General features: G+C 40.4%; 1 protein-coding gene and 1 non-coding gene across 2 annotated transcripts in view; one reads left to right on the top strand and one right to left on the bottom strand.

The window, feature by feature from the left end:
* Nucleotides 1–462: 462 nt before the first annotated feature.
* LOC115376033 (cilia- and flagella-associated protein 47-like) overlaps nucleotides 463–13,164 on the top strand; it is a 62,996-nt gene continuing 50,294 nt past the window's right edge. Inside the window, exons 1-19 of the mRNA XM_030075539.1 lie at nucleotides 463–502; nucleotides 615–787; nucleotides 1,687–1,844; nucleotides 2,023–2,138; nucleotides 3,765–3,903; nucleotides 4,103–4,187; nucleotides 4,596–4,736; nucleotides 4,870–5,039; nucleotides 6,335–6,441; nucleotides 6,920–7,149; nucleotides 7,243–7,453; nucleotides 7,896–8,124; nucleotides 8,503–8,655; nucleotides 9,827–10,004; nucleotides 10,231–10,327; nucleotides 10,669–10,885; nucleotides 11,037–11,281; nucleotides 12,322–12,452; nucleotides 12,919–13,041. Of these exons, the coding sequence (XP_029931399.1) occupies nucleotides 644–787; nucleotides 1,687–1,844; nucleotides 2,023–2,138; nucleotides 3,765–3,903; nucleotides 4,103–4,187; nucleotides 4,596–4,736; nucleotides 4,870–5,039; nucleotides 6,335–6,441; nucleotides 6,920–7,149; nucleotides 7,243–7,453; nucleotides 7,896–8,124; nucleotides 8,503–8,655; nucleotides 9,827–10,004; nucleotides 10,231–10,327; nucleotides 10,669–10,885; nucleotides 11,037–11,281; nucleotides 12,322–12,452; nucleotides 12,919–13,041 (2,874 nt within the window). The 5' untranslated portion in view covers nucleotides 463–502; nucleotides 615–643. The remainder of the gene's footprint in view (nucleotides 503–614; nucleotides 788–1,686; nucleotides 1,845–2,022; nucleotides 2,139–3,764; nucleotides 3,904–4,102; nucleotides 4,188–4,595; nucleotides 4,737–4,869; nucleotides 5,040–6,334; nucleotides 6,442–6,919; nucleotides 7,150–7,242; nucleotides 7,454–7,895; nucleotides 8,125–8,502; nucleotides 8,656–9,826; nucleotides 10,005–10,230; nucleotides 10,328–10,668; nucleotides 10,886–11,036; nucleotides 11,282–12,321; nucleotides 12,453–12,918; nucleotides 13,042–13,164) is intronic.
* Nucleotides 5,288–5,359, bottom strand: trnad-guc (transfer RNA aspartic acid (anticodon GUC)). Its single transcript has one exon. It is a non-coding gene; the product is annotated as a tRNA-Asp (tRNA).

Below are 13,164 nucleotides of genomic sequence, written 5' to 3'. Positions count from 1 at the left end.
TAGAACAAGTTCACTAGTGATTAGTGCAAGTAAGGTGCAGGCTGCATTTTAACAGTTTGCTAGATTAAGTTCTGTCTCTGTTTTTACGTCTCTCTTTTTTTGAGCACCAAGTTATTACAAGTTACTGAGCTGCACTGTTGGTCATCCATTTCCAGTCATTTGTAACGAGTTAACGGTTAATGTAGATCTTCAGAGTGGGCGCTTGTCACAACTGTTGTTACGTACGCACTTGCAAACACAAGAAACAGAATGATGATAGAAAAACAATAATCAGTAAAGAGATTAAATAAGTCGGCTAAAGCAGGTGATGGTCGCCTGTAATTGCTATTTGGTACCAAAGAACTTTGATAGGTTTTATTATTGTCCGATGTGAGTAGTTGCTCCGTCCACCCTGCCTGCGCAAGGCCATAAAACGAGTGCTTTGTCTGTCTCGTCGCTTGGCTACCACCTGTGCTGTCAACCTCCGTGTTGTCTCCACTGGCAACGGCAAAGTTGTCTATCGGTATGTAAGGTAACAAGTAGCTTAACTTGCTACACAATTTCTGACAAATTCCAAAATAAACTCGTTTACATGTATTTTTAAACGATGAAATATACTCCAAGCGTTGTATAAGTTGGTAACAGGTAGCTCAAGGTATTTATTATGGCTGGAAACGGTGTTCGAGTGGACCCGCCGTTTGTCGAGTTCAACGATGTGCAAGTCGGGCAGGTTTTCAAGACGACTGTCACCGCGACCAATGTCGGGAAAACCTCCAAGAAAATGGGATTTCAAGGGCCCATGTCAAAGGTGACTGTTGTTTGTGATATGACATGGGCATTAAGTAAAGATACACCAAGCTGAATATGATTTAGAACTGATTATAGTTAACTTGATGCGAAATTGCTTGCTAGCTAAAATCGACAGTCAGCGATAAGATAACGATAATTAGCTTGACAGTTGACGTAACAGCTATCGCTAGCTAGCTAAGAACAGCAAAGTTAACTTACTTAACAAAGTTAAGTCAAGTACAAAGTTAAATATTGTTGGTTTGAGGCTGAATAAATTGTCTATCTAGCTATCTGTCTATTTTGTTAACGTTATATGAGTTAGGTTCATCACTGTAACAGTTTTAAGAACAGAGTAATTGTAGTTTTGTATATTTTCATTAGTTTTTATTTTTATTATTTTTATTCGTTTTTATTTTTTGTTTTAAATTAAATTTATATTATAAATTTATATATATTTCAGTTTTGCTTTTATTTTTTTTAAATGCTTGTTTTTAGTTTCGTTATTATTATTATTATTATTATTATTATTAGCAGTAGTAGTAGCAGTAGTAGTAGTAGTACTAGTAGTAGCAGTGGTAGTAGTAGGCTAAAAGTAAAGACATTGTCTGTATATTTTTATAGTAGTTTAGTAAGTTTTGTAAAAGCATACTATTTCAGGTGAATGCAAAGCATATGCTTGGATGAACTGATAATAATGTCATAACTTTATTGTATGTTCTGTCGGGTGCATTATACAGTCTCCAATCTAAATTTATATTGTGGACTGTCTCCTTTGTGCTATTTTGAGATCTAATATCCTTCTTTATCCACAAGGCACTGGTGGATAAGATCCTGATAGCTACTTGGGAAAAAGTAAAAGTGATTTTAATTTCCTTAACTCCTAATTTGTTCTCTTTGATGTGTTTCTCTTTCTGCCAGTTGTTCTCGTTCAAGGCCGTGAACGCAGCCATGGCAGTGGCTCCTGGTCTGTCTGTAAGCTGCTCACTGGAGTTCAGTCCAGAGAGAGAGGAAGAGGTCAGAGACCGAATCCTGCTTCATGTAGATGCTCTGGAGACCATAGAGATCCCGCTGCTGGTGTAAGTAGGCTGGATGTAGTGATACACATTAAAGATAATTATGGCCAAACATTTGGTCAGTATGTTAGTTTGAAATGTAATGTTTTAGGTTGTAAATGCAGTGAATGGAGCAGTTCACATTAATAGCACTATGTGTATTCTATATGGATTCTCTGTTTGTGTGGGGATGTTATTCCAGGTTCCCCCGGTCCTGTGTCCTCCTAATGGACACGGTAGTTGACTTTGGCTCTGTTGCAGCCAGCAGCCAGTTGATCAGCAAACAGCTGCCATTGACCAATCAGGGATCAGCACCAGGTAAAGCAAGACAAAACATTTTTTAAAAGGACCAAACCCCACCAAACCCAATTGATTTATTTTAGATCCACTTTTGTTTGAAGTCATGTGGTACTTTCAAATGTGAAGACAAGAAATGATGTTCTGTTATGACTATGCAATTACATCTTGATGAGTTACAGAGTTTTAATTAGTCTACTCATGCATGTTTTTTCTAAGAAATTTTAATTCATGCTTCTTTCTAAATTCATTGTAAAAAAAAAAAAATAATAATAACAATATTATTGATATAGGTTTTTTTAATGAGCCAAAACACACCACATTCTGTTGCAGAACAGTATTGCACCTTTAAGGATAATTTAAAAAAAAAAAAAAAAAAAACTCCATTGAGAGACTGGCATGCCAGCCCCCTGTGTGACAAATGGATATTACTGCTGTTTGAGTAAGCAAAGCCATTTGCTCTCTCCATAGGATTACTGTGCTAACCCACTGAGACGTGTGCGTGTTTTGCAGTCTTGAGCCTCAGTCTTCCGAGAAACAGATGTCCTCACAATGACAATGAAAAGCCTCTGATATGAATAATCAATCTCTGTCTTCCTGACTTATTTTGTGATCTTTTACTGGGTTAGGCTTAATTGACCTTCTTCATACGGCGGCTGTTTTCCTCTGACATCACACTCAGGTTGGGAGGCTTCAATTCTCTAATCATGTTTTGCCGAGTTGGGGGTTGTACCTTTTGTAAATGTAGGGAATCTGATGAAATGTCATTATTTCAAGTTAAAACAACATATCTGATAACCTCTTAGCTACTGTTAGACAACAGTTAATGTTAGTATTCATCCACTTCCTAGCTAACATTACTGTTTTTTAACATCACATGATATGATAGGAAAGGCATAAATTAATTCATAAATATTAACAAACCCCTTGGACTCATTTCTTTTTAAGTCCACTGGCTAAAGTCTGGAAGTTAAACACACTGGATGTGATCAAGCTTGCAGTGTAACGTTAATTGTCCTTCTGTGTTTTCACTCGACCTCAGAAATGTTTTGGTTAACTCAGAAACATTATGTCATGTTATGCTCACTTGAACACATAATTTAACTCCAAGCTTTAGCAAGTGGGCTTAAAAATGTGTCCAAGGTGTTTGTTCATATTTCATAGTTATGTACACCTTTCCTAACATATCATGTACCACCAACAAACAGTAACGTCAGCTTGGAAGTGGTTGACTGCTAATGTTAGATGTTGTCTGATGCTAGCTAACAGGTTATCAAATATGTTGTTTTACCTTGAAATATGGCTTCAAGTCCCTCCAGGCTTTCACTCTCCATTGGCTTTTAAGTTGCTGATCATTCCGGAAGTGGTGAAGCGATAATGGTTTGTCAAATTCCCTACATTTGCAAAAGACACAACCTGCAATGCAGAGGTACAACATGATTACAGTATTTGAGCTTCCCACCCTGAGCGAGACGTCAGAGGAAAATGGCCGCCGTGTGAATATGGTCTATATGAGGGTAATGTGAGGGTTTCGCCCATATGTGTTAATGTAAGGGTTAGGGTTGGGGTGTGAATATTAAATGCTGTATGTGGGGAGCCTCACGAGTATAGTAATGTGTGTGTATGTGTTGTGTATGTGTTTTGCAGGAAAGTTCCAGGTGCAGTACTGTGGGGACCCCTCACTCAGACTTTCACCCTGCAGTGGCGTCATAGCAGCTGGCGCCACTCAGTGGCTGAAAGTTGAACTGCATACAGACAGACCGAGGCACATTGAGGAGAAGGCACTGTAAGAGAGTGCTGATTGATACTGAGGCCACTGTGAAACTGACAGCTTCCTATTGAATTAAAGCTTATCTTCACAAGCCCACCCTATTTTAATATGTAGAAAATAGAAAGGATACTTAAAACCTTCTCCTGACTCATTCCTATCTTCCCATGCCCTCCTCCTTATTTCCCTCTCTGTTGCTCTCCTCCGTCTGTCCCAGAGTGAAGGTCCAGAATTGTTCCACTGTCATTCTCAGTATCAGGGCTAAGGTGGTGGACCAATGCCTTGAGCTTTACAACCTCCAGGTATCCCAGTAGTTTAAGTAATATTTCATTTGGGAAAACAATTTCATGTTCATCCCATGCACCTCTAGATTGGATCTCCAGGGCACAACAAATAGTAGTAATTTGATTATTCCTGTCTGGGCCATATAGAGAAACTGTTCTAACAAGGTAATGCCAGTGGAATTCAACATGTGCTCGATGCTTACTGTGAAAGTCTAATGTGTTCAGATAATGATATTATTAGCAGCAGCATGTTGACTGTAGTTGGTCTTGGCGCTTGAAGATCATTAAAATTGGTGTGTTTTGTTACCTATAGTAATGAGTGGGGGTAAGATTCAGTACTTCCAGTTTACCATATAGTGAATATGCATGTCTAAATGCTTGTTTGTGCATGTGTTTCTCAAACAACAACACTATGCAATTTTACAGGGGACTCCTCTGTCCTCTTTGTGGTTTGGACCTGTCTACTTTGGGACGTCCTGTGTCAAGAATGTGGTTCTGAGGAACAATGGACCCCAGGCCTGTGATTGGGTCAGTGTGCTGCAAGATGCTGCTGCTGGGACTGAGATGGTGAATGATGAAACATATTTTATGTAATGCAGATACACTTAAACCAAGTATTCAACATAAATATAAAATCCTTGTTTGTCAGTTGTGTTGAACTTAAAGAAACAATGTGACTATGGTTCTGATGGTTGTAAAGGGTACAGATCTCCAGAAGAACACAAATGCCACCCTTGTGGAGAGGGTGAAACGGTGCTGTGCAGCCACACAGGACGGCAATAAGGTCTTAGCATGCATCCCCAACCAGGGTCGACTGGGACCATACGATAAAACCATGCTGACAGTATGCTTCAGTCCCCTCTGCAAGAGGTAGTTTGTGTGTGAGAGAGTGTGCCTGTATGTAGGCTTTTCATGTAAATGGAGGTTATGTCTTAAAAGAGTAAGTCATTTCATGTAAATGGAGGTTATGTCTTAAAAGAGTAAGTCATTTCATCTAATTGTATGTGCAAGTGTATAAGCCATCTAGTATTCAGTCATTACTCATAAGGAACAATGCAAAATATGTAGTACAACGATTAACAACTCTGATGAAGAGAAAGAAAATGAAAAAAATTATTCTCCCCGTCGGGGAATCGAACCCCGGTCTCCCGCGTGACAGGCGGGGATACTCACCACTATACTAACGAGGAGTTTGAAGGCGAAGTTTGTACCAAAGCTCTTGTAGACAAGAAAGGTGCTGACTATGTGTCTTTGAATAGATTCTTGTGCTCTCAGCTTCAGATGCGGGTGTGCAAAAACCATTTGAAATGCAACAGTTGTTTTATGTTTTATGTGGCCAAAATATCCCTAAACCAATTTGCATTTATTCTCTACAGTAGCAGTAACACCACGCGTACAGTTTGTTTTCTCTTACTAAAACTCTATTCTTAATGCAAGCTTGTAAAACACCATGGATTCCTATTACCAGAGATAGTTATCTCTGTGAAAACTAACTAAACCCATTTCCATTTCCTGTAGTAGTACTGCAACACTACAGATACAGTCACTCTTTTGCTCACAGCGTAGGTGGTGGCGCTGTTACTACATAAACTGGTGTGCATATAATTTTCACATCAAATATCTGGTTATCTCAATATGATGTATGTTTTGAAATTTGAGAAGTATGTTTTGTTCTTTGATAACATTGTTAAAATGCAAAGAAATAACAAATACTGAGGGGAAGGAGAGAGAGTAAGTTGTAGAGACAGTGAAAAAATAATATCAGCTTGCGTATTTGTGAATAGAAATGTAAATGATGTTGAACTGCTAGATGGAAAAGTATTCTTTGCCTGTATTTCATCTAATTTTTCTATGATGTGTTTGATGGTGCTTAGAATTTAAGCTATTGCTCCATTGTGGCTGATAGTTTTCAAAGTGGAGATCCAGCATATGAGTGGGATATTGATATATAGACCAGGTTATAGCAACATACTGTAATGCTTCTTGATTAAAATCTGTTTAATGCCAAACAGAGTATTTTGTCCTCTCCCGAGTCTGTGAGCACTGTAGCAGTGAAGCAAACAGATCGTTAAATCGTTTATTTCAGTCAGATAAACATCACCCCGCCTCTATCAGTTATCTCAATTGTGGTTAATGACTATAACCTTAGGTGTTGTCTTTTTTAGACCCACTGAAGGGAAGAAGTGTGCTTGCTTATCCCGCCGGCGAGACTACTCTCTGTTCCTGCTGTTTGAGTCAGTGGGAAGTAAACATGGCTTCACTCACCGCAATGGTACTGTCACTCACATAGTCTTACTGATGTTGACTGGTAGTAAAATAATATGTACTATCATGTTACTTTGAATGTTATCCTGTGTCATCACAGTCATCTCTGCCTTCCATAGGCAAGGTCATTAGGAAATGCCTTGTTTAATTATGGATTCTGTTTCCTGATATGATAAGAGTATCTATTTGTTGTATAAAGAAATATTTATTGGATGAATTATGATTCTCTACAGAATTCTTCTGTTTTTATGCAGGATTTTTATTGAAGTTGTCAGCAAAACAAAACTTATATGAGTTTCTTTTATGTTTCAAAGTATACTGCATTTGAGGCAAAGTGATTGGGGCAGGGAACAGTCATCTGAACCTCTCAGATGACAGTTTGAAGATAGCACTTCATTGATATGATGAAGGGCCAGTTAACTTGATATTGTTGATATCCCGCTGCTGTCATTTTGATGCAGGTTGTCCTTGTCTTTCCTCCTCAGGCCACAGCAGTGTGGAGCTGGCAGTTACTGGCTCAGGCCTGCCTGTGTCTCTAGTGCCCAGTCCCTCTGAAAACTTCAATTTCCTCAGTACAGTGAGAGGACAACATGTGGATATGCTGTGTGTGCTTCAGAACCTCTGCCCTCTGATTCCCATTAACTTCCGTTTCCGCAAGACAGCACATTTTACCACAGTACCCTCTGCAGGTACCATCAACCCTGGGCAGTGCCAGGTGCGGATCTTAATCAGCTGAACTACTATCTTATACAATCCAAGTGGAGCAGTGAATGAGGAATAATTCTCTTTTATTGCATGTGTTTTCCAGGATGTGGTTTTGTCTTTCACTGCACGCCAGCAAGGGAGTTTCCGAGTGCGTCAGAAGCTAGATGTTTTAGGTCCCGTTTTTCACCAAAGTGGTGATGATACCGCTGGTGCTGTCACTGGACTTCGCCTTTGTAGCTTCCACACCCTCACACTACACCTGTTGGCTGTCTGCCGCAGTGAAACCACACATCCTGAGCCCAAGCTAAATCCTGGTAAATTTTAAAGGAAATACATTTCAAGGAAAGACCTGCCCAGAAACAGAATACTGTTGAATGTCCAACTTCAGTGTTTAACATACGTTTATTGAGCAGTAGTATAACAGTGTATAGCACAATAACAGTATGGAACAGTAATGTTTAATAACAGGCTGTTTTTGTATTCTCTTAATTCCATTTACGTTTGTTGCAAATAAAATAAATTGTCTGTTGTATTAAAACCAGACAAACTGCATCCAAAGGTGAGAAAAATGTAATTTAATGCTGGTCTGATGCTGTCAGGGAATGTGTAGCATACGATATTTAAAAGAAAAACTAAAAGTATTATACTTCTATGATACGGTGACCCTAAAATTGCTGCAGTCGTGTTGACCATTAACTTTCCAGTCCTCTTCTGGTTAATCACATATGTGCGCTATTCTGATTGCTTAACTTACAGGCATCACTCCAGTCGTGACCAACCCGACTGGGTCACGGCCTCATGTCAGGTCTCGTGAGCTGTCTCACTGCAGTGGGATGGTGCATGCTGCAGTCCTCAGTGCCGCCAAAACACGGCTCCACACTCATTGCAGGGAGGGGAGCCAAAGCGTGGGGGAGGAGGAGCTTGTGGCCTTTCCCAATGATCGAGCTGCTAGCATCAGGCCCGCCTCACCACACACACAATACAGGTAAAGAGTGCAGAAACTCACACATACACAAAATGACAGACACAGAACAAGCTGGCAGAAAATTCAGAAGTAGTTACAAAGTCTGTGATTTGGGAAGTTACTTGAAGCTTGCTCATCCTGTGCATCTGGTATATGTCAAATGACTGATCAGTAACAACAATAATAAATGTTTGTGTGCTTCAACCAAACTTGCTATATTTTGAAGCATGGATTGCCCTTTAGTGCTCTTTTTAGGATGGTTATAATCACATTTTAGTATGAAATTAAAAATGTTAGTGTTGAGGTGATTTATTGGCACTCATTCACACAAATAAAGTTATAGTTCTTCTCCATGTGTTTCCGCAAACATACCTCTCTTTATTTCTCTTTCCCACTCAGGACTATTTTCACTGGCATGAAGCGCTATTGCTACATGGACCCTGACTATGCTTTCACTGAGAAGGAAGAGGAGCAGAGACAAAGACACAGACAGATCTATATAGACTTCATCAGCCAGCTCAGACAAACACGTCTGCAGAGCATCAAGGACAGGTAGAGCTCAGTACTGATGTCCTAACTGTACCTGACCTGAAAATAATAATTGCAGAAAATCATTTTACTTTGATTGGAGTTGTGCTTCAGTTGATTCATTTGGTTTGGAATTATTTGTTAATTGACTTGACATAAAGTAATAATAATAATTATTTCTGCTTTTGTCTTACAAGAAATAATCCCCAGGTGTAGTTCAGATGAGAAATGTTTAAGATTCAGGATGTGTTGGGCTCAAATTGTCAGGCAAAGCCAAACCCCAAAGGACATGTGTCTAACACCAGAGATTTTTTTTTCTTTTGTGCAGGTTTTTCCTCGCTTTTGGAATACCTAAATGTACAGTTGTCATGGGAATTGGCTTGGCATAGGACTGGCTGTTTGAATATACTGAGATCACACAATATCCATCATTACTTAAATTTAGTCTGTTGGATCCCATTCTTAAGTCTCTCTGCAATGAAACATTATTTGAACTTACTCAGAAGACACAGAAGGCTACCATTCTGCACATAACTGGAAACAGATCTTTGTGTCTTTTGGAGGTCATGAATAAGACAGTGTTAGGTCTTCCAAGAGTTATGCACTCAGGCAAAGCCCCCTGTCAAGATACATATTATATGCTAGATAGGATGCAGAAAAGAGTGGAGAAGCTTGGCTTGATTGAGTTCATTCAAAAACAATGGTATGCCTCCGGGTTAAAATGTACATTTTTCCCATGGCCTGCAATACTGCTGCTGTTGGCTATGGATAGCATATTGTAGTCATGCACTCACTTATTCAAGGACATTTACTAGGATGTTTAGTTGGATGCATGTGCAGTATGCACTATGGGTTTGCATGGTTTTGTGCTTGTTTCGCATTTTAAAAAGTCATGCCATTTATGTCGGTAAATCAAACATCCAGCATTAGTTTTTTGGTCCTGTTATTTTCAATGGAAAGAGGTCACTGCCAGCCATCTCTAAAAGCAGAGGGCGCAGAACATAACGTTTAATGTTTAATTAGAAGTATTTTAAGTTTGGTAAAAGAGTGCCCCACCTTAAATTTGTTTTCAGTAGTCACAGAGCATCAGAAGGAGCCATGACTAGTGTTTGACCCAAGCTTCTGCTGTGCCCTTCATGTTCAAAATTAGTGAACATTGAGCCTTAAAGCAGGGTTTGTTTTTTCTTGATATCAGACAGCAGAGGAAAGTGGACAGTGAAGTGGACATTGGGATTGTTCCAGCTCAGGGGCTTTTTCCTCCGAAGCTTCTCCTTAGTGACCTGGAGACGAATAAGATCCCAGAGACCAAGCGAAAACTCAGTACCAGCAGTCCTCTAGCAAACAACAGCAGCTGCTCCCTGGTCCGCAGTCAGGTGACATTATATCCAAGATGTAATAAAAATACCTTAAGTATCCTTTGTAGATTTCAGCAACTGTCATTATTTTTTTTATTGTCATTATTTTCCTTCTGCTTTGGGTGTGAAATGTACCAGCAAATCATCATCGAGAAGGGATTTTTCATGGATAATTGAGCCTTAGGAACTCAAGAAAAAAAAATTCTCTTTCAGACACCCCTTGTATTTCTTGCATTCTCTCTAGGTGACAGAGGTAATGAATGCGGTTCCTTCTACCAGCCAGGAGGTGGCAGACTGCAGCAGGACTCTAACAGCCCAGGAGCTGTACCAAATAATTATTGGTGAGATTTATCAGTTACAACAGTAACACAAACAACAACACCACAGATCTACAATAGGAGTTTTCCCTTGAGGATGAAGGCCATATTGTGGAAGGGGCACTGGGTCCCCATCTGCAATATGACCTTTTTTTTTCTATTCCACAACATGGATGGAATATGATCTACTAATGGCAAAAGTCAGTATTCATTTTTTTGCAATGATTGTAAATAACCATGGAACAGAGGACAGTTCAAGTCGCTAAAAGTTAGAAAAGGATAGAAAGAGTGTCCTGAATGTCTGTCATGTCAATTTTAGAAGCCAGGTAAAAAGCTTTAAATACTTCTCTTTCTTCACTCAAAAGGCCCTTTATTGGTGGACTTTGGCGAGGTGTGTGTGCAGTCGGTGTGTGTTCAGAGGCTGGAGCTGGCCAACCATCTGTCAGTGAACATCTGGGTGCAGCTGGAGGTGGACTGCCCGGAGCTACAGGGCTCCTGGCCTCTCTCCCATGTCCTGCCACCCCTGTCCCGCACCACCTTACCCCTAGTGTTTCAGAGCCACAAGCTGGGCAGCTTCCACAGGTTGGTGATGAGAGAGGACAGACGAGGTTAAAGGTTTGCAAGGTCAAATTAAAGCTGTATGAGGTATGATTTTTATGTGTGCATTTAAACCTATGTCAGTGGCAATAAAAACTATATCCAATTGCTTATAAGTGGTGCTTCTCTCCTCCAGACCCATCTCGTACTCAGTGAACCAGCAGCACTCTGGTCAGGTGGTGGTCCAGGCTCAGGTTGTTCCCTTGGCTCTGGAACTGTCCACCGCCCAGCTAGTCCTCAGCCCCACCCCCTCCCTGCTGGCCCAGTCAGGATTCAGGAGCTCTGTCACCCTTAGAAACCGGCATAACCATGCAGTCGATTTCAAATGGCGACCAGTAGTCACAGAGAGAGGCATCCTGTTCTCCATTCGACCAGCTGCAGGTACTATAGCTGCAGCTCAGTCTCTCCAGCATTTCATTTTAAATTGATAATTTGCAATAGAAGAATGGTGGCAATGAAAAACAAAGGTCACAAAAGAATGCATTCAAACCCACAGTACTGCAGATGAACACTATGCGGATTCATCAGCATGTATTAGTCAAGCATATTTTTTGAACTGTTTCAACCTTGGAATGCTTTTGGAACTTCAGTTTAATGTAGATCCACTGTAAACCATAACAGGTCATGTCCAAGTCTGTAGGTGAAGAAAGTTTCAAGCAGAGATTAGTCTGCAAAGAAAATTCCACTGGGGTCCTTTGCATTTTTTAAGAGCAGGAAAATAAACCAGTTTCTGATCAAGGTTTGATTTCTGGCTTTACTTGTCAAGGCTATTACTCTGGTAGAGCTACAATACCAGAACTCCTGATGATAAACCGCAAACTTAACCTCAGCCAACACCTCAGCAGGTTCTTTATGCCTAAAGCAGCAATTATACTGACAATCTGAAGCAGAAACATCAGAGCATATTTCATTACTGTTTTCTTCGGTTTCAGCATGTAAATAACAGGCCTGGGAGCACTGAGATGTTTCATGTTTAATTCAGACCAACTGAAACACGCTACAGCTTTACCTCATGACTTAAACGTGATGGGGAACCAGTCTTCAGGGTTTTGTTTCAAAGTGGGACAGGGAGACACTGCATGGCACTGTGAATGTTCATCATCCTGTTGTGGTATTTACAATCCGTCAACCCACGGTGGTCAGTAAAAACTCTTGTCAGTGCCCCGGGACAATGTTGTTTGTTGTCCCAAGGGTTGTGTTGTGTGTAAATACCATTGTTGACATTTTCAGAGCCTGCTATCAGGAGAGACATTTGTCTCCCCTCTCTGTCTCATTTTCATCTTTGATCCATTCTCCTTCTCATGTTTGGTTTCTTTGTATTTAGCTCCATGACCATGACCTTTGTTGTGAATGAGAATATTAATTAACTTATTTGATTTACGTTATTTATGTAATAAGTAAAGCTTAAATACCCTCCCCAGGTACAGTGGAAGCATACAGGGAGTTGGACTGTGAGGTGGTGTGGCAGCCCTCCTTCTCCTCCCCTGCAGAGGGAGACTTTGACCTCTGTGTCCATGAGGGCAACACACAACGCCTGCACTGTGTTGCCAAGGTCTGTGTTCAGATTGGAAAGGTTCACTTTGTGTGGTAGCACTTTGAAAACATCCTCTCTAAATTACGTTAACACTGTGGATGGTGATGTAGCTTGCATTTCGTGGCCTATTTTGCCATCTGGCCATGTATTTTTACTTTCCTTTGGATAGTTGGCCAAATGGAGATGATATGATGACACGTCGATATATCATTGCAGCTACAATGGTGTTTTATAGGGGAGATGTTTTCAGCCAAATAAAATATCAAATACAAGCAGACAAGGCAAGGTTTCAGGAAAGTGGGTACATTACAACACTTCATCACAAATTAACTCCGCCAATGCACTGAACATCACAGGTTGATGATAATTTAACAGTGTAAGAGTATCCAAAGATGGACTTTTCCTTTATCACTGCCAGGGTATGTTAATCCAGTGCCCCTCTTCTCTCTTTCAATCCATCTGTTTCTCTCTGCCCTCTCCTCAGGTTTGCTCCTCCAGTGTCCAGCTGGCAGACAAACACCTGACATTTGGATCAGTGCCTCTCAACATGTCCTCCATCAGAACTGCTGTCTTACACAACACTGGACAGAACCATGCCTACTACCAGGTACACATATGCACACTCATAAAAACAGAAACTATTTAGCATGCTCATGTTTTTACAGGTGAGGTGCGTCTGTGTGTTTGTACTGATCTGTGTGCAAATGTGTGTATGTGTATGTGGGTGTGT

Source organism: Myripristis murdjan, chromosome 2, assembly GCF_902150065.1.
Source record: "Myripristis murdjan chromosome 2, fMyrMur1.1, whole genome shotgun sequence".
Lineage (NCBI taxonomy): Eukaryota > Metazoa > Chordata > Actinopteri > Holocentriformes > Holocentridae > Myripristis > Myripristis murdjan.
This window is presented reverse-complemented; position numbering and strand designations above follow the sequence as displayed.